Here is a 24,994-nt window from a genome sequence, read left to right as displayed (position 1 = left end):
TCGAGTTATTGCAGTTTTACTGTATATGCAAAACACCGGAACTGTCTTTCCAACCGCATATCAGCAGGTTTAATTCTGCTGTACCAAGAGGGTTGTAGTCACCTCAGTGAACAACAAAAATCAAAGATTACTGAAATTTGCTTACAAATAAAAAAGAGAAACATTGTTTTGTGAGAGTTGAAAAGCAACAACTTATTGTGTTTGTTCTGTATAGCGTTTGTTCTTAATACCAATTTAAGTACAAAATGGTCATTTTGGCAAATGAATAAATGCCACCCAAAATTACCTATTTCATAACATGATTTTCTCAATTTAAGGATTTCAAGACTGCAATGTTGCCATAAGCAGGATTTTACATGCTACTTTATCCCAAGCAAACCATTATGGGTACTTTTCCTAATTAGACAAAAAGATGTTGTAAAACATAGATACAGGCATGTGTTTTGTAAATAAATATTCATATGAGGGACAACACTTTCCATTTTTATGAATTTTCCTTTCAAGAAAGTATCTTCTTACAATGTAACTAAAATCCAGTCTAGGCGGAGAGTGTTGTCCCTGATTAACTTGTGCCTACTGCATATTGATGTGGTGTGACTTCAGATACTTTATAATTGGTGTCCAGCCATATCTTACCTGTAAGGAAGAAGTAAGGCCCCTGTAGTACTAAGATATTTATTTTCTTGTATTTTATGTTTCTTTAAATAGCAATCATGGCGCTGGTTGGTCTAGACATAGTGAGTGTCGACCACTGCTACTCCAAGCCTTGGAGTGCCCACCCAGATGCCAGCAATGCACGACCAGTACGCATGCTGTACATGGAGAAGTTTCCCAGGAACAAGAGTCTCGATCAGGCCATGCCGTATGTAGCGGTCATCTGCTTTGTTGAGTGAACTTCTACTAGCATTCTGTAAAATATAACAATGGAGAGAACCAAGTGGAAAAGTTAATTCTTAGACCAAAAAGTTCTTTGTTTCCATTAAAGTGATATTGTGCGCATTTTTCACTGTTGAATTGAGCTGAAAAGAATTAACAGGTCAAAATAGTTTGGTGTGGTAACTGACCAATTATCTACAACTCATCTTGCTACCAGTTGTTTATAAAAAAAATTATGAGTCGCGTTTTAAGAAAACTGGGCATAAAGCATGTGCGTAAAGTGTCGTTCCAGATTAGCCTGTACAGTCCACACAGGCTAATCTGCTATTCAGGGACAACACTAATGCTTTTATTGTATTTTTTGTATCAAGGAAGTCCCTCCTTACCGTAAATCTAGTTTAGGCAGACAGTGTCGTCCCTGATTAGCCTGTGTGAACTGCACAAGCATTAAGCCCAGTTTTCTCAGAACAAGGCTCTTATATTGTATTCAATATTTTACATGACTAACTCAGTCTTCTAAGCCGAAATGATTCGTAAAACAAAATTGTGTCTTTGTGTTGAATGAACGAATCTGCATGAAAACTACATTAAGACTCACATTGTACATCGAATCATTTCTGCCGTCAGTTGTCAAATAGAAAGTATGGTTGATATTCAAATGCATTATTTTTCTATTTCCGGGATATTGTTTTAGTATGTTGATGCTGCATTAACAAAAATAAGTGTATATGAAGTGAAAACGCCAAAAAAAACAAGGGTTGCAATAGACACCTATAAACATAGCATAAACTGTTAGATGCCCATAATATAACTTTAATCTTTCCAAAAAATTGGGTAGGAAGGTTAAACTGTTTTGTGTTTTATCAAGTTTTTTACGACACACATTTTATTTCCATCTTTAATAAGTTATTTTGAGTTACTTTGGCAAATATGATCAAATGTAACAACCATGATTATAGTCCCCATAATGATGAAGTCAAAACTGAACTGTTGTGCACAATTTAATTTTTATATATACCTGTTTGCCTAAAAGGCAAATATTTGGAGTAAAAATGTGCACACACAATGACTTGAATAGTTTTTGAATACCACAAGTAAAAATAACCATGTGCTTGATTTTGTCATGAAAAAAATAAATGTTAATTGGTGAAAATTCCTAAGTCCAGGTCTGCTTCTGCATAATTGTTAAAAAGGCGTTGCTTCTTGTGAACATTTGCATCAGATATATTGCTGCAATGGAGATAATTTGCTGGAGTAAAAACATCAAAAAAGCCTGACTCTGCATTATGTGCAGTCCCTGTTCGGACATGTGTGAAATCAGCCCCAAGCCCCACAACCCTAAAAATAAACAAAATAAAATGAGTAACATAACAACATTATTTACAAAGAAGATAACAATGTCTAACTGTAGTGAGCCAGATATTTTGCTGGATGTTGTGTCCGTACCGACCCAGATACCAGCCATATTTGAGACGGGAAAGTCCCACAATGCAATGTCGGACGTCGAGAAACAGCTGTCAGCTCTGCATGACGACCGCGGAGATGAGTGGGAGGACAATCTCAACAGGTCAGTCGTGTATACCGTACTTTACCATGTTAATTTTAAATGAAGCTGAGTTTTACGGGTAAAAATGTCACAAGATTCCTGAAGGATTTCTTTTAAAGTGTTAAGTTTAAAAAAACTAAAATTTTACATATGAGAATCGCTGTACATTTTATGAAAACTGGGCTTAATGCATGTGTGTGTATTTTCTCCAAGTTTTTCCTCAGTCCACACAGGCTAGTCTGGGACCACACTTTCAAATGTCATTTTGGGATTTTGATGCATCCTTTAAACAAAAAATACCACAATAGGGAAAGTACATGTATTGTCAATGATCAGTCTGTGCAGACTGCTTTTATGATGCCTGACTTTGTTTTCACAGAAGTGGTTGGACCCCTCAGCAGAGTCGAATCTTTAGCAAGATCAACAAGATCCTTGTCGGGGATCGACTGTCAAAACTGGCCAATGCTGGGGTAGGATTGATTTATTGTAGCAGGTTAAACTATAGACGCTGTATATACATGATAAAAGTTGGTGAAAATCAGAATTCTAAACTGGCTAATGCTGGTCAATACATAATTGTCAGAATACCTGTAGTTATTTATCAAATGTGTAGTAAGAAACTGTTCACGTTTCCAAATGCTAGTTAGAAACTTTTCATGTTTCCAAATGCTTACATTGAAACGAAAATAAATGTACAATCAGTCCAGCCAAAAAAGTAAGCACTGCATGTCATCAACACTACACTGGTTAGCCTAAAGAAGGTCTGGTTCATATGTGTCTTGTTCTGAGAAAATTGGTCTTAATGCACATGCGTAAAGTGTCGTCCCAGATTAGCCTGTGCGGTCCGCACAGGCTAATCAGGGACGACACTTTCCGCTTTTATGGTATTTTTAGTTTCAAGGAAGTCCCTCCTTGCCGAAAATCAAGTTAAGGCGGAAAGTGTCGTCCCTGATTAGCCTGTGCGGACTGCACAGGCTAATCTGGGACGACTCTTTACGCACATGCATTATGACCAGCTTTCACAGAACAAGACACATATTCTCAGTTTTATATTTGAGCCTCACTCAGGGACAACCTGGCTTGATGCTTGTGGTTGTAGTGCTCACTCTGGGACAACCTGGCTTGATGCTTGTGCTTGTAGTGCTCACTCTGGGACAACCTGGCTTGATGCTTGTGCTTGTAGTGCTCACTCTGGGACAACCTGGCTGGAATCTTGTGCTTGTAGTGCTCACTCTGGGACAACCTGGCTTGATGCTTGTGCTTGTAGTGCTCACTCTGGGACAACCTGGCTTGATGCTTGTGCTTGTAGTGCTCACTCTGGGACAACCTGGCTTGATGCTTGTGCTTGTAGTGCTCACTCTGGGACAACCTGGCTTGATGCTTGTGCTTGTAGTGCTCACTCTGGGACAACCTGGCTTGATGCTTGTGCTTGTAGTGCTCACTCTGGGACAACCTGGCTTGATGCTTGTGCTTGTAGTGCTCACTCTGGGACAACCTGGCTTGATGCTTGTGCTTGTAGTGCTCACTCTGGGACAACCTGGCTTGATGCTTGTGCTTGTAGTGCTCACTCTGGGACAACCTGGCTTGATGCTTGTGCTTGTAGTGCTCACTCTGGGACAACCTGGCTTGATGCTTGTGCTTGTAGTGCTCACTCTGGGACAACCTGGCTTGATGCTTGTGCTTGTAGTGCTCACTCTGGGACAACCTGGCTTGATGCTTGTGCTTGTAGTGCTCACTCTGGGACAACCTGGCTTGATGCTTGTGCTTGTAGTGCTCACTCTGGGACAACCTGGCTTGATGCTTGTGCTTGTAGTGCTCACTCTGGGACAACCTGGCTTGATGCTTGTGCTTGTAGTGCTCACTCTGGGACAACCTGGCTTGATGCTTGTGCTTGTAGTGCTCACTCTGGGACAACCTGGCTTGATGCATGTGCTTGTAGTGCTCGCTCAGGTCAATCAGGGGAGACACTTTCCACATTTGTTGTATTTTTCATTTAAGGTAAGTCTCGTCTTAGCAAAAATGCAATTTAGGAGAAAAGTCTTGGATGATACTAAAGACCTATGCACATAGCCCTTTTCCCCCCAGATCCTGGCTCATTTGCAGTGGAATATGTATTACAGATGACCGTAGCTGTCCTGTCTTAATTCAAAAGAAATTGAGAACAATTTTGCCTCATTGCATTAAAAAAAAAATACATTATAACCAAAAATGATTGTGTGCGGAAGTGATATACATTTAAAGTGAAGCTTGCCATGTTTCTTTCAATACAAGCTCACAGTTTGGGTTTATGAAGATTAGGAGTCACATTCTGCAGCAAGTTTCAGAATATCATGAGATAGTTTTAAAGGCTCTATGAAGGTGAAGATACGTAATTAATTACAGATTTTTAATTATTTTTTTCCATATTTTATTTATAAAGGTTATCAAAAAACAATATATACAGTATATGCTATTGGACATAATAATAAAAAAATTAGCCATACAACTTGTTTTGAGCTCAAAATAAAGTGTCCTCCAAGTCAATTCTGTTTACAAACAATCAGTTTATTAACATCGCTGTTTACTCGCGATAGAGGAAGTGAATGTGACTCAGGTCACCAAAAATATAACGATTACTTTTAACATTTTCCGGTATCACTCACAAAGTAGGTCTCTTCTAAATGGTAAAAAGGTTTGTAGTGATCTAATAAGTTACTTTCTGCTGCTAAAAAGTTGTTAAAATAGAATTAAAATTGAATTTTCTTTCGGCTATTTTTAGCATATGTCAACGCTCTGAGGCTACACATCACGTTAGTTGCAAAAATGTAAACATTTCTTCCAATTATGAAAGGGGTTTATCTTCCATAATTCTTGACAACGTTGTACCTAAGCTGTGTTATTAGCAGTTTTTATGCAAGAGTAACTGAAATCCTGTAAAAATTAGACCAGTTGATATGCATAATAATAGGATTTGTGACCTTTATAGAGCCTTTAAGAATGATGTGATTGAAGGAAAACTGTGTTTATAGCAATTATGGATGTTGAGCATACATATATCCTTGCGATTCAGCTGTATTTATAAGCTGGAATGGAGCATTTACTAGATTATACATTAACATGTATTCCTGCTTTCACAAGTTGCTTATCTATTTTGATTACTTCAAATTTAAAATGTATGATGTACAGTTAATGAAATTTTATCAAAAATATTGTTTGCACAGCTTCAATGGACTAACACACTTAAAGTGTTTCAAGTTACATTTAATACTAAAAAGATGGGCACTTTCACTTGTCTGATGCCAATTATAGGTCTGTTTTTCATTTTCATAGAGGCCAACAACCCTTCCATGTTATATATATGGGCCTTGCCCTGGGAAAACTGGGCTTTAGAAGAGACTATATAACTATATGAAGGACAAATTCCATAAAAACGAAAAGTGTCATTCCTGATTAGCCTGTGCGGACAAAGTTGTTTCATCTACATGCTTTAATCCCAGTTTTCTCTTTATCACATATCATATCATGCTGATTGTTGATTTCAGAACATAAATGAATCAGTCACCAGACGCAACCAGATTAACAAAACTGCCAAGAGGGTTCGACATGTGTTGGCCACATGTAAATGGGTATGTAATTGAGTCATCATTTTCACCTTAAAATTATAGGTTAGTATTATACACTTGTAAAAGGCTAAATTGGACTAATTGATGGTAAAAGTTGAGAACGTAAATGAAGAAATAATAGATTCTTATATAGTAAACAAATGCTGATGGGGGTTATATTTAATTGAGTTTATTTGGCAGTCTACAAAAAATGTTTTGCGTTTGCTGAGCAAACTTCTTCATTATTTCTCAAGCAATTTTAGAAGCCAAAGCTTTGTGAATACAAGTCATGTTTAGTCTTTAACCACATTGCATGCTTGGTTTCAGAACCCGAAGCTAGTTAAGTGGCTCCACGGAGTTCTGCTGGACAACCTGGGCGTCCAGAGCCTGGCCACATACATAGAGGTGCTGCAGACACTGAAGGCTAAGGTGAGTTGAAAGGGTATTTAGTATTGCCCATAAACATAATTATGTGTGAGTGTTTGAATTTGGGGCCATTTTGTGTTCAAGTAATACATTTTGCCTTCATTATGAGTTATTTGTAATCAAGTTACCACAAGAAGGTGGTCAACACTCAATGCCAAGTAGAGAGAGCAGGGCTTTTTATCCTCTGCTGAAGGCTAAGGGATATAGTTTTTGGCGTTGTCCGTAAGTCAGTCCATCCATCCCTTTGTCTGTCTATCTATCACAAACTTTGCAGGGCTAGAAACTATAAAAGATTTCAACATAAAACTTCATGATATAATTAAGGAAAAGTGCCAAACACAAAAAAAACATAACCGTATCCATACACTTTCTTTAATTAAAGATATTGCCTTTTTTATGCCCCCCTTCAAAGAAGAGGGGGTATATTTTTTTGCACTGTCGGTCCGTCCACCAAATGGTTTCTGGATGATTACTCAAGAACACTTACGCCTAGGATCATGAAACTTCATAGGGACATTGATCATGACTTGCAGATGACCCCTATAGATTTTCAGGTCACTAGGTCAAAGGTCAAAGTCACAGTGACTCGACACAGTAAAATGGTTTCCAGATGATAAATCAAGAACGCTTACGCCTAGGATCATGAAACTTCATAGGTACATTGATCATGACTCGCAGATGACCCCTATTGATTTTCAGGTCACTAGGTCAAAGGTCACGGTGACTTGAACCAGTAAAATGGTTTCCGGATAATAACTCAAGAATGCCTAGATTTTCAGGTCACTAGATCAAAGGTCAAGGTCACGGTGACTCGAACCAGTAAAATGGTTTCCGGATGATAACTCAAGAATGCCAAGGTTAGGATCATGAAACTTCACTAGGTCAAAGGTCACGGTGACTTGAACCAGTAAAATGGTTTCCGGATAATAACTCAAGAATGCCTAGATTTTCAGGTCACTAGGTCAAAGGTCAAGGTCACGGTGACTCGAACCAGTAAAATGGTTTCCGGATGATAACTCAAGAATGCCTAGGTTAGGATCATGAAACTTCATAGGTACATTGATCATGACTCGCAGATGACCCCTATTGATTTTCAGGTCACTAGGTCAAAGGTCAAGGTCACGTTGACTTTACACAGTAAAATGGTTTCCGGATGATAACTCAAGAACGCTTACGCCAAGGATCATGAAACTTCATAGGTACATTGATCATGACTTGCAGATGACCCCTAATGATTTTCAGGTCACTAGTTTATTATGCTCCCCCCAAAAAAAATTGGGGGGGGGAGCATATAGTCTCCGCTTTGTCTGTCCGTGCTTGTGTATGTCCGTCTGTGCACAATTTTTGTTCGGGTTATTTCTCAGCAATTAATAACAGGTATTTAATGAAACTTTATGGGAAGCTTCACTACCAAGAGGAGATGTGCATATTATCAGTCGGTTCTGGTCAGATGATTTTTTACAGAGTTATGGACCTTTGAAATTTTCGATTAACTGTACATATAGTGCAATTCTTGTCCAGGCTATTTCTCAGCAACTAATGACCGGAATTCAATGAAACTTTATGTGAAGCTTCACTACTAAAAGGAGATGTGCATATTATCAGCCAGTTCTGGTCGGATGATTTTTCACAGAGTTATGGCCCTTTGAAATTTTCCATTAACTGTACATATAGTGCAATTCTTGTCCAGGCTGTTTCTCAGCAACTTATGACCGGAACTCAATGAAACTTTATGGGAAGCTTCACTACCAAGAGGAGATGTGCATATTATTAGCCGGTTCTCGTCGGATGATTTTTCACAGAGTTATGGCCCTTTGAAATTTTCCATTAACTGTACATATAGTGCAATTCTTGTCCCGGCTATTTCTTAGCAACTAATGACTGGAATTCAATGAAACTTTATGGGAAGCTTCACTACCAAGAGGAGATGTGCATTTTATCAGCCAATTCTCGTCGGATGATTTTTTTCACAGAGTTATGGCCCTTTGAAATTTTCCATTAACTGTACATATAGTGCAATTCTTGTCCGGGCTATTTCATAGCAACTAATGACTGGAATTCAATGAAACTTTATGGGAAGCTTCTCTACCAAGAGGAGATGTGCATTTTATCAGCCAATTCTCGTTGGATGATTTTTCACAGAGTTATGGCCCTTTAAAATTTTCCATTGTACATATAGTGCAATTCTTGTCAGAGCTATTTCTCAGCAACTTATTATAGGAATTCAATGAAACTTTATGGGAAGCTTCACTACCAACAGGAGATGTGCATATTATCAGCCGGTTATGGTCAGATGATTATTCACCGAGTTATGTCCCTTTGAAATTTTCTTTAAACTGTACATATAGTGCATTCTTGTTCAGGCTTTTTCTCCCCAACTACTGACTGGAATACAATGAAGCTTTATGGGAAGCTTAACTACCTTGATGCCCATGTTATTTGTGGGTTCTGGTTAGATGATTATTTTAGAGAGTTATGGCCCTTTGAAATTTTTAAGTTGCTAAACCATCCATCGTATTATTTTGTTCAAAGTTATTTCAAGACGTTTCCTTTTATCTGAATATATAGTGCAATATTATGACATAAAAAAACTGTGGGGAGCATCACCCGTCCCGACGTTTTCTTGTTTGAAATGTTTTAACTATTTTTATGTACATAAAACATTAACATGGGTAAAGCATGTTCGAAAATGTAAATTCATCAAAAAAATTTATCTTTCATTATTCTTTTGTATCCTTGAAAGCTGAAAGGCTTTGCAGCCCTTGCCCCCAGAGCGGATTAATTCTATATTCTATGCTTTGCAGGATCATTAGAGATGACAGCATGAAAGAGCTATACTAACTTTGCTTATTTATGTATTTATTACATGTATCTACCTATAGAAGTATGTTTTGTTCATAGATTTTGAGACATAGTCATATTATGTGGTGGTTGTACATGCGTAACTTTTTATACGCCCGTTTTAGCTCACCTGAGCACAATGTGCTCATGGTGTGCTTTTGTGATCGCTTTTTGTCCGTCATCCGTCGTGCGTTGTGCGGCGTCAACATTTGCCTTGTTAACTCTTTAGAGGCCACATTTATTGTCCAATCTTCATGAAATTTGGTCAGAAGATTTGTCTCAATGATATCTTGGATGAGTTCGAAAATGGTAACGTTTGCTTGAATAACATGGCTGCCAAGGGGCGAGGCATTTTTCCTTATATGGCTATATATGTCTATAGTAAAATCTTGTTTACACTCTAGAGGCCACAATTATTGTCCAATCTTCATGAAACTTGGTCAGAAGATTGATCCCAATAATATCTTGGACGAGTTCGAAAATGATGCCGGTTGATTGAAAAACATGGCTGCCAGGGGGCGGGGCATTTTTCCTTATATGGCTATAGTAAAACCTTGTTAACACTCTAGAGGCCACTTTTATTGTCCAATCTTGATGAAACGTGGTCAGAAGATTTGTCCCATCTATATCTTGGATGAGTTCGAAAATGGTTTTGGTTGCTTAAAAAACATGGCCACCAGGGGGCGGGGCATTTTTCCTTATATGGCTATAGTAAAATTTTGTTAACACTCTAGAGGCCACATTTATTGTCCAATCTTGATGAAACTTGGTAAGAAGATTTGTCCCAATGATATCTTGGATGAGTTCGAAAATGGTTTTGGTTGCTTTAATAACATGGCCACCAGGGGGCGGGGCATTTTTCCTTATATGGCTATAGTAAAACCTTGTTAACACTGTAGAGGCCTCATTTATTGTCCAATCTTCATGAAATATGGTCAGAAGATTGGTCTCAATTATATCTTTTATGAGTTTGAAAATAATTATGTTTGCTTGAAAAAAATGGCTTCCAAGGGGCAGGGTATTTTCCTTATATGGCTATATTAAAATCTTGTTAACACTCTAGAGGCCACATTAACTGTCCGATCTTCATGAAACTTGCTCAGAAGATTCATTCCGATAATATCTTGGACGAGTTCAAAAATGATTCTGGTTGGTTGAAAAACATGGCTGCCAGGGGGTGGGGCATTTTTCCCTATATGGCTGTAGTAAAACCTTGTTAACACTCTAGAGGCCACATTTATTTTCCGATCTTAATGAAACTTGGTCAGAAGATTTTTGCCAATAATATCTTGTTATCTCAGGTGAGCGACTTTGGGCCTTTCAGGCCCTCTTGTTTAAAAACGGGACATATTATAGTTTCACCCTTGTCGGGAGGCGGCGGACGGTGTCCACAGCAGTGTCCGCTCTCTAATTCAAATAGTTTTCATCCGATCTTCACCAAACTTGGTCAGAAGTTGAGTCTAGACAATATCTAGGCCAAGTTGGAATATGGGTCATGCCGGGTCAAAAACTAGGTCATGGGGTCACTTAGTGCATTTCAAGGATTACATGGTGTCCGCTCTCTAAATGAAGTAGTTTTCACCCGATCTTCACCAAATTTGGTCAAAAGTTGTGTCTAGATGATATGTAGGTCAGGTTTAAATATGGGTCATGCCAGGTCAAAAACTAGGTCACGAGGTTACTTAGTGCATTTCAAGCATTTAGCATGGTGTCCGCTCTCTAATTGAAGTAGTTTTCATCTGATCTTCACCTAATTTGGTTAGAAGTTGTGTCTAGATGATATGTAGGTCAAGTTCGAATATGGGTCATGCCCGGTCAAAAACGAGGTCACATGGTGCATTTAAAGCATTTAGCATGGTGTCCGCTCTCTAATTGAAGTAGTTTTCATCTGATCTTCACCAAATTTAGTCAGATGTTACATCTAAATGATATCTAGGTCAAGTTCAAATATGGGTCATGCCAAGTCAATAACTAGGTCTTGAGGTCACTTAGTGCATTTCAAGCATTTAGCATGGTGTCCAAAACCTTCGAACGGGCGTATCTTGTGACAGTTTGGCACTCTTGTTTTTCTTCGGTTTTGTGTTATTTACTATATAGCCTTGCATCATGCATAGATTAGTGTACAAGTAGTACTGCTTTGTTAGTTGTTAAATATTTTATGTTGAAGAATAAAATAAACATTAAATGGGTGGATTTGGTCGGCTGTATGGGGAGGAGGAGGCCGAATATGTCGCGAAATTATTCAGTGAAAACCAATTTTTGGTCAGGGAAAAGTCAGTGAAAAGTCAGGGAATTTTATTTCATCAGGTTGGTGGTAACCATGATAAACTACATAGCAACTTCATATTTGGCTTACTGGGGGGGGCATAGTGTTTCTCAAAGAAATCTTGTTTCTTTTTTTATGTCCCCCACTATAGTAGTGGGGGACATATTGTTTTTGCCCTGTCTGTTGGTTGGTTGGTTGGTTGGTTGGTCTGTACGTTGGTCTGTTTGCGCCAACTTTAACATTTGCAATAACTTTTGCAATATTGAAGATAGCAACTTGATATTTGGCATGCATATGTATCTCATGGAGCTGCACATTTTGAGTGGTGAAAGCTCAAGGTCAAGGTCATCCTTCAAGGTCAAAGGTCAAATATATGGGTCAAAATCGCTAATTTAATGTACACTTTTGCAGTATTTCAAGATTCAAGATAGCAACTTGATATTTGGCATGCATGTGTATCTCATGGAGCTGCACATTTTGAGTGGTGAAAGGTCAAGGTCATCCTTCAAGGTCAGAGATCAAATATATGTGGCCAAAATCGCTCATTTTATGAGTACTTTTGCAATATTGAAGATAGCAACTTGATATTTGGCATGCATGTGTATCTCATGGAGCTGCACATTTTGAATGGTGAAAGGTCAAGGTCATTCTTCGAGGTCAGAGGTCAAATATATGTGGCCCAAATCGCTTATTTTATGAATACTTTTGCAATATTGAAGATAGCAAATTGATATTTGGCATGCACGTGCATCTCATGGAGCTGCACATTTTGAGTGGTGAAAGGTCAAGGTCAAGGTCATCCTTCAAGGTCAAATATATGGGTCAAAATTGCTCATGTAATGTCACTTCTGCAATATTGAAGCTTGCAATTTTATATTTGAAATGCATGTGTATCTCATGGAGCTGAACATTTTGAGTTGTGAAGGGTCAAGATCAAGGTCATCCTTCAAGGTCAAACGTCATATAGGGGGACATTGTGTTTCACAAACACATCTTGTTTTATGATGTTATTTTTGAGGGCTATATCTCAGATAATTTATAAGATTTCAACATGAAACTTCATAGGTGTATTGATATAAATAAGGAGCATCTGTGTTCCTTTACAATTATTGCCCAGTCCATCCATCAGCATGTGGATCTGCCACAAACAAGTGAGAATATTCAGAACCCTTCAAATAACATTTTCTTTGAGTTGTGCACCCATTAATTAAGAAAATTCATGAGACAAGGGATATCAGTTCAATAAATTTGCTTGATTTATTTATTTTGGGAAATGGTCCAGACATATGCAGCCAGCAATACGCTCAATATCAGCCTGCGCATCTGTGGAGTCTGATCAGGAACTAAGCTGTCCACTATTTTCTATCATGGGTCTCATAAGTAGACAGGATTGGGTAGCCCTTGATCTTAATGTCTAGATGCTCAGGCCTATCTGTCACTACTTTTGCTGTATATAGCTGAAGTCACATTTGGGCAAGACATGGATCAATATTTTTGCAAATAGGGAATATAAGGCAAATATTTGATAGAGATAGAGATTACTATTTAAAGCTTATAAACATACAGCTCTAGGCTTTCAATGTGATTGAATTAATATGTTTTTTCTAAATAAGATACATGTACATGTAGGATATGACCGCATGTTGTACCTCTCTGCTGTCCCTGGTAGATTCCTAGCCTGATTGAGACCATGACGTCAGTGGGCGGTCTGTCAATACGTGCCCAGCAGCTGTCTGGAGACACCCTGACCAACATGATCAAGAAGACCTGGGACCCTATACACACCTCGTACTCCCAGATGAAACTGGTAACTCATTATAGGTCTACGGAATGAGCGAATAGATGTTTTCATTGTAACGCATTATCTGAATGATGTTTCCATGGTTACTCATTATATCAATGATTGAATAGATGTTTCCATGGTAACTCATGATCTAAATGATTGAATAGATGTTTCCATGATTATCTGAATGATTTTATACATGTTTCCATGGTAACTCATTATCTGAGTGATTGACTAAATGTTCCCATAAATGACATCTGCAATTGTATACAGTATTGCTCAAATTTTATTATCAGCGCAAAAAACGACAACTGAAAATATATTATGTAATTTAACATTTTGAATGTTGAATTATTAATTTCTAGAATAGGCATTTATGCTGTTATCACTAAGAAGAAATTACTTACAAGCATTGGTGTGAATAAAAAAAATGCAATGAATTAAAATTCATCCTTTACAGATCAATGTTTCCAATGGGCATGTTGTGGCAATTTGAAGTCTTGTTGACATTCTAAATTTGTGTTTAATTATCAAAACCTGGTTAGGTGTTAATTAATGAGGAGAAAACAAGTGAACTTTTTCGCCCGACTTATTACAGAAAAAACTGCCAGGCAACCCTCTGATCTTGATTGCCCCAAGTGGCCCCACGGGTCCCAACAGTGTCCAGTCAAAGCGTCAGCGCTACTGGAGCAGCCAGCTGGCGGGGCTGGGCAAGGTGATCCCTGTCCTCATGCACATGGTCTCCAGGGGGAGTGGCGTCAGTATTGCGCAATGTCTGGAGCACATGATAGTGGCCGTCAAGGACAAGGTCACTGAGGTAGGCACTGAGATTCTTGTTTTCTGTCTTAACCCTTTACCACTTAGATACATATTTTCACACATGTGTAGTCCCTCAGAAAAATATATTGAAAAAAGACCTTTCTTACTAGATTCAAGTGTTTGAGGCTTCATCTGCAATCCTTGGATACTTATGATCAGCAAACAGCATAAAACCTGAACAGACTGCAAGTTTCTCGCTGGCTGTTCTGGTTTTATGATGTTTGCACATAACCATTTTCACTTTGCTTCTGAGAGGGAAAGGGTGAAACTGAACACCTTCCTGCTCATAAGATAATTAAAAAAGGCTATATGCAAGTAGCTGGCAGGCTGTTCAGGTTTCATACCATTTGCTGCTCATCAGTATCTAAGGGTTGGAAATAAAGCCTTAGAAACTTGAATCTAGTAAGAAAGGTTTAATTTAATTTGATTCTCTATGGTATTACACATGTGTCAACCTGTGTATCCCAGTGGAAAGGGTTAATTTTTGCGTCCATATTCACCAAGCTTTTGAGCTAAAAGTAAATAATTAACTTAAAAGTATTAAGATGTACTTGGTATCTTGAGAATATTGGGGTACCAATGTTGCAAATGACGTCTAATAAAGTATTCTCATATTAAAGTGATTCTATTTAATTTATTCCTTAATAGAAATTAAATAATTAAAAGAATATTCCTCAATGGTCAAGCGTATAAATGAGTTGGAGATTATGTACACTAGGATTTTGATTTCTGTTTTTGGTTCGAACAGTTTTCCTTATAATTTTACAATACATATCAAGAGACTTAACATCACATTATGGTTTGTCCATGTGTGTTTTTTATGCTCCCGAAGGGTGGCATATAGTTTTTGAACTGACCGTCCATTAGTCAGTCTGTCCGTCCGAAAAACTTAAACATTGCCCATAGCTTTTGCAATATTGAAGATAGCAACTTGATATTTGGCATGCATGTGTATCTCATGGAGCTGCGCATTTTGAGTGGTGAAAGGTCAAGGTCATCCTTCAAGGTCAAAGGTCAAAAATATGGCTTCAAAGCGGCGCAGTAGGGGGCATTGTGTTTCTGACAAACACATCTCATGTTTAAAGGCAAGGATTTAATGTATGTATTTATTTTATAAAGTGATGAAAAAATATTTTTTGCAGTTGTGATCTCTTTTTTTCCTTTGATCAGAACACAGTTGTACCAACTGAGTTTTCTGAAATTTTTTCTCCATGAGGTGCTTTGTGAAGACTTCTTTACTTAATGAAGAATATGGCCACAAATGTAATTACATGAAACAATTTCTGGGAAAAACTTAAAACTTAAAGCTTAATGGATGTGCAGTCCACACGCTCAGTCTATACAGAGACAATTTTTCCGCTTTTATGTTTTTTTTGTTCCAAGGAAGTCTTCTGAGCGAAAACCTGTTAAGGGGAAAAGTGTCATACCAGAATGAGATTAGCCTGTGCCTTATGCACAGACCAATCTTGGACGACCCTTTACAAACATGCATTTAGCCCATTTTTCCCACAGTAACGCTAATATACACTACATTTCAGCTGAAGGCCCACTTCCTGAACCGACCCATCGTCCTTCTAGGATGGAACATAGGAGCCTTGGTAGCATCACATGTAAGTATTGGTCACAAAGGGAACTCGAGTATGTTGAGCCTTGGTAGCATCACATGTAAGTATTGTTCAAGAAGGAAACTCGAGTATGTTTTGCAATACTATCAATGCCTTGTTTATTAAGTTACCAGATTACTACAAACATTCATTATTTTGTATGATAACCAACATAGATACATGACAACAATCAGTCATTATTTCACTCCAACACCCATGTATTAATTCCTCGTTCTGGGAAAACAGGGCTTAATGCAGGTGTGTAAAGTTTTGTTCCAGAATAGCCCGTTAAGCCACACAGGTTAATCAGGGCTGACGCTTTCTGCCTATTCTGGATTCTCGTTGAGAGGGGACTGTCTTTAAACCCCATATTTAATAAAGGCGTCCAGTTTTGTCCCTGATCAGCTTGTGCTGACTGCCCAGTCTAATCTGAGACAACTCTTTAAGCACGTGCCTTATGCTCAGTTTTTCAAAAGGAGACTCATTTTCTGTTACTTCCGATTTCAGGTTTCACTTCAGGAGAGTGTATCAGCAGTTGTGTGTCTGGGCTTCCCCTACACAGGAGTTGGCGGGGGACGTGGGGTAGGCTACATTGCACTATAGTCCTCTTGTGTACCTTGACTCAAATATCCAGATATTATTATTCCCTTTTTGTCCAAAAAGATTTTGTAAGAGTAACAAACACAAATGTGATAATAAAATGTTTATCATCATGTCATTACAAAACATATTCCAAAATGTATATTTAACACCAAGAAACAGAGCGTAATGATCATGAATGCCAAGAAACAAAACATGTCATCAATCCCTACAAACTAAACATATCATCAAAGCTAGTAACAAAACAACTGATCAATGCCAAGAAACAAAACATATCATCAATGCCAAGAAACAACACATATATTATCATTAATGCCAAGAAACAAAACATATCAATTCTAAGAAACAATACATATCATAAATGCAAAGAAACAATATCACCTATGCCAAGAAAAACACCAGTCCGAGAAACAAAACATGTCATCAAAGCCAAAAGCAAAAAGTTATAATAAATGTAAAGATACAAAACATATGATTCTTGCCAAGTACCGGTAAATTAAACATATCTATGCAAAGAAAGAAAACATGTCATTTTAGCCAAGAAACAGACAATATCATAAATGGCAAGAAAAAAACACATATCATCATTAGTGCTTAGAAATAAAACATATCAAGTTCAAGAAACAAAACATATCAAGTTCAAGAAACAAAACATATCAAGTTTAAGAAACAAAACATATCATGTATGCCAAGAAACAAAACATATCAAATACAAGAAACAAAACATATCATCAATGCTAAGAAACAAAGCATATAATAAATGTCATGAAACAAAACATGATTCATGCCAAGTAACAAGACATATCAAGTCCAAAGAAACAAAACATATCATCTATGCTAAGAAATAAAGCATATAATCAATGCGGAAAAAACTAAACTTATCACCAATGCCAAGGAACAAAGGATATCAACAATGCCAAGAAACAAAACATATAATCAATGCCGAGAAACAAAACATATCATCTATACCAAGACAAAAAATATATCAAGTCCAAGAAACAAAACGTATCATCAAGGCAAAGTTACAAAACATATTATCTATACCAAGACACAAAACATATCAAGTCCAAGAAACAAAATGTATCATAAATGCCAAGTAACAAAACATCATCAATGGCCATTAACTATGCAAATTGTCAAGTCTAAAAAACAAAACATACCATCAGTGTCAAGAAACACACTATGTTTGTAAATATATTACTGAGGAAAGCAACCCTACTAGCTAAGCTAACGTTCCAATCCTATAAACTTAAGATGTTTGTAACTTATCTTATAAACACATTCTTGAACTAGAAATGGCGCGGCAGAGGCCGACGCCTATCCCCACGCCGCATGTTTGACCCAGGGGCGCACCAGGATTGGTAATGGGGACATGCATAGATGAGATTGACCGTATTGTCATAAGAGAAGTTCAGTATCAATGAGAAATGAATCAGTGTAGAAATGAAGAAGTTAAAGTAAAAGTCAATTTTAAGTGGGTGTGGCCTATGTGGGCGGGGAGCCCGTGGGTTTGTAATGGGGCCATGCATAGTTGAGATTGACCGTATTATGATAAGAGAAGTTCAGTATCAATTAAAAGTGAATCGGTGTAGAAATAAAGAAATCACAGTAAAAGGAAAATGTGGGTGAGGGTGGTCTATGTGGGCGGGGTGCCCCAGGGTTGGTAATGGGCATAGTTGAGATTGACCGTATTGTCATAAGAGATGTTCAGTATCATTTTGAAGTGAATTGGTGCAGAAATGAAGAAGTTAATGCAAAATAACCTAAAACAATGAGTGAAAACCTCTGACCCGGCCCCACCCCAACCCCCATAACTTTTGACCCAGGGGTCAGATCAAAATTCCAATAAGTGCAGGGTCGCACATATGCTCATAGCTACCATGTGTGTAAGTTGCAAGGTTCTAGTGCTAATAGTGTAGGAGGAGATAGTGGCCAGGACGGACAGACAGACAGACACACAGATGGCGGAGATAACCACAATATCCCCACGCTTTTCAAAAAGCGTGGGGATAATAAATACGTTTAAACCAGAAACAAAACATATAATCAATTCAAAGAAATAAAACATGATAAATTCCAAGAATCAATACATATAAGAAATGCAAAGAAACAAAACATTATCAATGCCAAGAAACGAAACATATCATCTATGCCAAGAAACAAAACATATCAATTCCAAGATTAAAAAATATTTTATTTTGACACTTGGCATATTTTTCTACATAATTAGATTTGTCTGCAATAAAGTTATCCATAGATAATTGTCATTTGTGGTATTTCTTCACACAAAAATATGAGCTGCAGTCTGGGCAAATGGCGCATAATGCATGTGCGATAAGTGTTGTCCCAGTTTAGCCTATGCAGACTGAACTTGCTAATATGGGACAACACGTTTAGGCATGCATTAAGCCCCATTTTACCAGTGCAAGGCTCATATGTTCTCAATTTGTCAGACACAAATGTTCTCTGTTTCCAGGATGCTGATGACCCTTTGCTTGACTGTCGGACCCCGACCCTGTTTGTGATTGGTCAGCATGCCAACACATGCTCCGTGGACGATATGGAGGACATGCGAGAGAAAATGCGGGCAGAGAACAGTCTGATAGTTGTGGGTGGGGCAGATGACAATCTGAGAATGTCGAGATCAAAGCGAAAACTAGAGGCCGTCACTCAAGTTATGGTGGATAAATCAATATTGGATGAGATATCAGAGTTCATTGGCGGTGTGCTGTCCCAAAGTCCTGTGCTACAGGAGTCAGTGATTGTAGACTTAGCTGACTTAGATGGGCGGAAAGCGCGGGCAGATTTAAGTCGTGACGACCATGATGGTGATGTTGACTTCACAACACAAACCAACTTGGAGCAGATGAGTGACATTTCCCCCGGGCGCCTCTCAATTGCAAAGGCTCTGCGGGCTAGAGCCCTGAGTGGATCCCAGCAGACGCCGGGCTCCGATACACCTGTGAGAGGTCAGTGTTGGTGGAAGGGTAACTAGCAAGGCTACACACTTGGGAAAAATGGTCTCTTGCCAAAGTTTACAAATGTTATCTTTAAATAATCAATACAAAAACTGTGTGCAATATCAAAAAATGGAAAAATCTTAATTTGTGAATTATACAATAGACCATAAAACCAATCTTCATATTTTGTCCAGTGCAATTTTTAAGGGAACTCAACCATTCTGTTTATAGTGAAGAGGAAGTACACCAAGCGTAAGGGAGTCACCAACCCCCTTGACCTGCCCACCCCCAAGAAGCGGTACCGCTCTACCCCTACCCCTCCCATACAGAGCCCGGTACCCAGTGTACAGACACCACTCAGTGCAGGAAACCAGCCTGCTTTCTCAGGTAAGAATTGCTGGTACCTCTCTACCCCCCCCCCACCCCCCATACAGAGTCTGATACCCAGCAGTGTGTGTACAGACACTCTTCAGTTCCTTTCATAGGTTTCATGCAGTTCGGGAAAAACAAGGTGAATGTGTCATTTCAATGGACCTTGTAACTGGTGAATGAAGAACGATATTCAGTGTTGTTCTAGAGGTCAAACCAGCGTCCGGGAGTTCAAGACTCCTTAAATTGAGACTTGGACTCCTTGTTTTCGTGTCAGGGAAGTCTGTCAAACACTTTAAAAATCATCTTTGAATTACAAATAATCAACTGACTTTCTTGCTTGTTTCAGTATATCAGAATGTCCAAAATTTTGCGCATTCAAACAATATGCCACTCTTTATTCTGCTAGAACACATCAACAAAAACAAAACAATCCGAAATTAGTGATTTTGGTTCCCTGTCACAGTCCCATGGACTTAAAGTTGTAGTACTATGGGATCACTGGAACTACGAATAAAACATATTTTTCTCAGATATTTTCACTTAAGTAAACTAGCTTCGCAGAACATTCTCTTATTACTAATTAATTAGAGAATTACTAATTAATTAGTATTAAACAAATTATCACCATACCTGAAATTGTTTACACAATGCACATTTAATTGCCCTAAGTCACTGAGGATGGAATCAGTTGTGCAAGAAAAAACAGTGTCACTATCAATCAATATTTATTGCAGTTTTTTAGCGTGTTTATACAAACCCACAATTATCATCGGACGGTCACTATGATGTTCTCCTCCTGGATAAAATCGTGGCCAGTTACTTTAGAGGCTGATATTGTCAACAGGGTGTAATCCTCGTGGAAATTGTGTTTTTCATGCATAATATTGTAAGAGCCATATTGTTTAATACGCCCGCTTTCAAAACGGGAAGTATAATAGGATCACCCTTGGTGGGCAGGCGGCGGCCACAGCAGTGTCTGCTCTTTAATTGAAGTAGTTTTCATCCGATCTTCACCATATTTGGTCAGAAGTTGTGTCTAAATGAAATCTAGGTCAAGTTCAAATATGGTTCATGCCGGGTTAAAAACTAGGTCACGAGGTCACTTAGTGCATTTCAAGCATTTAGCATGGTGTCTGCTCTCTAAAAATTTGAAGTAGTTTTCATTGGATCTTCACCAAATTTGGTCAGAAGTTGTGTAGTTGATATGTAGGTCAAGTTCATATATGGGTCATGCCGGGTCAAAAACAAGGTTACGTTTTTTTGTTGTTGTTTTTATGTTTTGATTTTTGTACTTGTTGCTTACTTTTCAAAAATATATCACTTTGCCTCTGGAATGGTTAGTTATGACATAAAATATATCATTTTGCCACTCAAAAGGTTAAGTTATGTGTTGCTTAATTTTCAAACATATATCATTTTGCCACTCAAATGGTCAAGTTATCAAGTTGTCCAAAACCTTCAAACGGGCATATATTGTGAAAGTTTGGCACCTTTGTTTTAAGTTAATTTTATGTTTCGGTGTAAGATTCGAATAAAATTAAAATTAGAATTATGGTGCGTTTTACCATATCCAGGTTCTTAGAAATATTATGGAGATAATATATAAAGCAATGAAAAATATTGGGTTCTTACACCATTACAATGTGATTCATCAACTATGACACCAAAACAAAAGTATGCTGGATAATGTTTTTTCCCTAATCCATATGTTAAACCAGGGCTCAACATTAATGGTTGTCCGATTGCCCCTGGCAAGTAAAAGTTGGGTCTGGGCAAGTTATTTTATAATCTAGCTGTCGGCCCGGGCAAGTGCAAAAAAAGAACAAAGAAAAATGTGTGTTTCTGTGGTAAAAACGTACAAATAATCACGAACAATTTGCCTTATGCACGATTTTACCTCGGCGATTGTTGTTTGCGAAAGTCTGAACAAACTACGCATGGTGTGAATGCATTTCCAAACTTATTTTTAGAAACGCCGTAAATGACTTGGGATTCCAAACATCGGCTTTCAAGTGCTATTGTGTTTATCTTTTTCATTACTGTTCAGTTACAAATAACATCGTTGGTGTTTTCAGTCACGAAGAAAACTACTAAAATTATATAACTATATAAAAACAACAACAAATAGCTTCGGTATATATATATTTCATATTTTGCGACATACATTTTCAACAATCTTTTGCTTTAAGTCAATTAACATGACATTTTTGTTAAGGTTCACGTGTTGTTTACAGTAAGAAATTTCTAGTTAATTTAGCTTCGGCTTTACAAGTAACTGTAAGTCTGAAAAATCCAATGAAAAATGCACAGAAAAATCATCTGAAAGTGCCAAAAAATACGAATTGAAGCGAAAACGCAACTTTTTACCAAAATGGAAAAGTGATTTTGAATGGTTGAATTATGATGAATCGTTAATAGCAATGTTTTGCAAACCCTGTGAACAGTACAGTGATGACAAGAGCTCATTGTTCATTTCTGGGTGCACTACTTTTCGCCATGAATCTATAAAAACGCATGAAAAAAGTTCATCACATGAGCTTGATTGTTTGATTTTTATAAAAAAAAATATGAGGTTTACAGTTAATGTGATATTTCATGTTTGGGCAAGTAGCTTTATGTTCAGGGCAAGTAGATTTTCTAAGTACTTGCCCGGCAGGGCAAGTTTGTTTTTAGGGTAATGTTGAGCCCTGTAAACAAGCAAATATATATATATATATATATATATATATATAATATATATGCATGCATGATAGGTAATAGTATATTTGTTAACCTTGAAATAATTAAGTTAAATATGACTGGAATGATTTAAATCATTTTGCAATGTGATGTAGCATATGACTACAAATATTGAACAGCAGACACTTTGAACTTCAATCTTAAAAAAGGATGAAAAAGAATTGAACAATTTATGGATTTACATGTGATATAACCCGAAAAAAAGGTATAAAAAGTTTCTTTATTTTTTAACTCCCTGAAGTCTGTTGGGACTCCAAAATTTCAAAAGTAGATTACTCAAATTTGACACTGGGTCAAACTTAAGACAAACCTGTATTTCATTGTAAATAGTGCTTGAATTTCGCTTGTTGACCTTGAGAAATGCTTAAAAAGTTTCCTGGGAAGGATGCTGTCACAAACCCTGTTGTTTATGTTTTTTTTGATTAAATAAAACAAAAATTAATTCGTCTGTAAATTAAGATGAGTGTCAATTATGATGTTGCCTTCAATTGCTCCATATATGTGTGCCAATGTTGCCTTCAGTTGCTCCATAGATGAGTGCCAATGTTGCCTTCAGTTGCTCCATAGATGAGTGCCAATGTTGCCTTTACTTGCTCCATAGATGAGTGCAAATGTTGTCTTCAGTTGCTCCATAGATGAGTGCCAATGTTGCCTTCAGTTGCTCCATAGATGAGTGCCAATGTTGCCTTCAGTTGCTCCATAGATGAGTGCCAATGTTGCCTTCAGTCTCTCCATAGATGAGTGCAAATGTTGCCTTCAGTTGCTCCATAGATGAGTGCCAATGTTGCCTTCACTTGCTCCATAGATGAGTGCCAATGTTGCCTTCAGTTGCTCCATAGATGAGGGCCAATGTTGCCTTCAGTTGCCCCTTAGATGAGTGTTAATGTTGCCTTCAGTTGCCCCTAAGATGAGTGTTGGTGTTGCATTCAGTTCCCTCATAGATTAGTGTTAATATTGCCTTCAGTTGCCCCATAGATGAATGTTAATGTTGCCTTCAGTTGCCCCATAGATGAGTGTTCATGTTGCCTTCAGTTTCCCCATAGATGAGTTTTAATGTTGCCTTCTGTTTCCCCATAGATGAGTGTTAATGTTGCCTTCAGTTTCCCCATAGATGAGTGTCAATGTTGCCTTCAGTTGCTCTATAGGTGTGTGTTATTATTGCCTTCAGTTGCCCCCGAGCTGACGGGTCTGTTACGAGGACAGCCTGGCTTGTTGCCGTCGTTCCGTATCCTGACAGATGAGTCCGGCCACAAGACTGCGGTGTTCTCCAGTCAGCCCTCAACAGTCTCCACGGCAACACCCTTTGTGTCCAGCGTCCTAAACTTGCAGCTGGCAGCAACGAGTGGTGCAGATATTGGTAATATGTGTTGTAATGTCTTCACATGTCCTCACATTGTTATGCCCTCTTATTATTATGTCCTCATCCCTTTTTATGTCCTCGCATTGTTATTTCCACATTCTTATGTCCTCACATTGTTATGTCTCCACATTGTAATGTATTGACCTTGTTATGTCCTCACCTTGTTATGTCTTTATGTGTTATGTCCTCACATTCTTATGTCCTCACATTCTTATGTCCTCACTTTTATGCCGTCTTATTATTATGTACTCACTGTGTTATGTCCTCACATTTTTATGTACTAATTCTTATGTCCTCACATGGTTGTGTCCTCACCTTGTAATGTCCTCACCTTGTTACGTCCTCGCCTTGTTATGTCATTATGTTGTTATGTCTTCACCTTGGTATGCCTTTATGTCCTCACATTGTTATGTCCTTACATTGATTGTTTTCATCTATTTCCATTTTATCATCATGCATATGTGTTAACAGTTGAAAATTCCAAGGCCTGACAATAAACAGGATTGCTACTAACCCACATTTTATGTCAGTTGATCTAGCCTAGGGCTCTCATGCTAGTGCAGAGGGAGTTATCACGTGATTATCAAGATGGCGACGTCCTTGCCGAGGCCGGTATTTTTCGCCGTTTTATACCCTTTAATAACTTGTATTATTATTTAAACTCCGCCCACTTTCCAGCCATGTTAGCAAGAAAGTTACTGACGTTTAGTTCATAGTAATATCCGCTCTATATCTCGACTTTACTCAGTGCGAAATTTCTTAGCAGGATGACCTAATTAGGACTCCACTAAGAAAATTTGCGGGGAGTAAAGTCGAGATACAAAGCGAATTTAAATATGAAATAAACGCTAATCACTTTCTAACTGATATGGCTGGAAAGTTAGCGTCCTTAAACAATTAAACAATAGTAATAAAGGGTTTAAAACGGCGAAAAATATCTGTCTCTGCGTGGAAGTTGCCATCTTGACTACCACGTGATTACCCCTGTAGTGGTTATCACACAGACCGAATGATTTGTCATTAAAATATATGTTGTCACCTTCTGTCTGTTTTGTTAACGCTCTGTGTCACAATTAAGAAAAATACTTTACAGACTGTGGTTAACAACAAACAGAAAAGCGGACTGTAATTTTACTAGTTGAAGAAACCATTTACATTTTTTTATTGTCCCCTACCGGTTTCACTGGAGGGGACTTATGGTTTGCGCTCTATGCGTCTGTC

At 38.0% G+C, this 24,994-nt stretch overlaps 1 protein-coding gene across 1 annotated transcript in view; it reads left to right on the top strand.

The window, feature by feature from the left end:
• LOC127842759 (KAT8 regulatory NSL complex subunit 3-like) overlaps window positions 1-24,994 on the top strand; it is a 33,077-nt gene that overhangs the window by 6,000 nt on the left and 2,083 nt on the right. The window contains exons 2-13 of the mRNA XM_052372467.1: window positions 709-862; window positions 2,288-2,443; window positions 2,802-2,892; window positions 5,944-6,027; window positions 6,331-6,432; window positions 13,206-13,343; window positions 13,918-14,136; window positions 15,677-15,748; window positions 16,250-16,324; window positions 18,819-19,311; window positions 19,534-19,689; window positions 23,582-23,770. Of these exons, the coding sequence (XP_052228427.1) occupies window positions 714-862; window positions 2,288-2,443; window positions 2,802-2,892; window positions 5,944-6,027; window positions 6,331-6,432; window positions 13,206-13,343; window positions 13,918-14,136; window positions 15,677-15,748; window positions 16,250-16,324; window positions 18,819-19,311; window positions 19,534-19,689; window positions 23,582-23,770 (1,924 nt within the window). The 5' untranslated portion in view covers window positions 709-713. The remainder of the gene's footprint in view (window positions 1-708; window positions 863-2,287; window positions 2,444-2,801; window positions 2,893-5,943; window positions 6,028-6,330; window positions 6,433-13,205; window positions 13,344-13,917; window positions 14,137-15,676; window positions 15,749-16,249; window positions 16,325-18,818; window positions 19,312-19,533; window positions 19,690-23,581; window positions 23,771-24,994) is intronic.

The sequence above is a fragment of the Dreissena polymorpha genome, chromosome 8 (assembly GCF_020536995.1).
Source record: "Dreissena polymorpha isolate Duluth1 chromosome 8, UMN_Dpol_1.0, whole genome shotgun sequence".
In the NCBI taxonomy this organism is placed as follows: domain Eukaryota; kingdom Metazoa; phylum Mollusca; class Bivalvia; order Myida; family Dreissenidae; genus Dreissena; species Dreissena polymorpha.
This window is presented reverse-complemented; position numbering and strand designations above follow the sequence as displayed.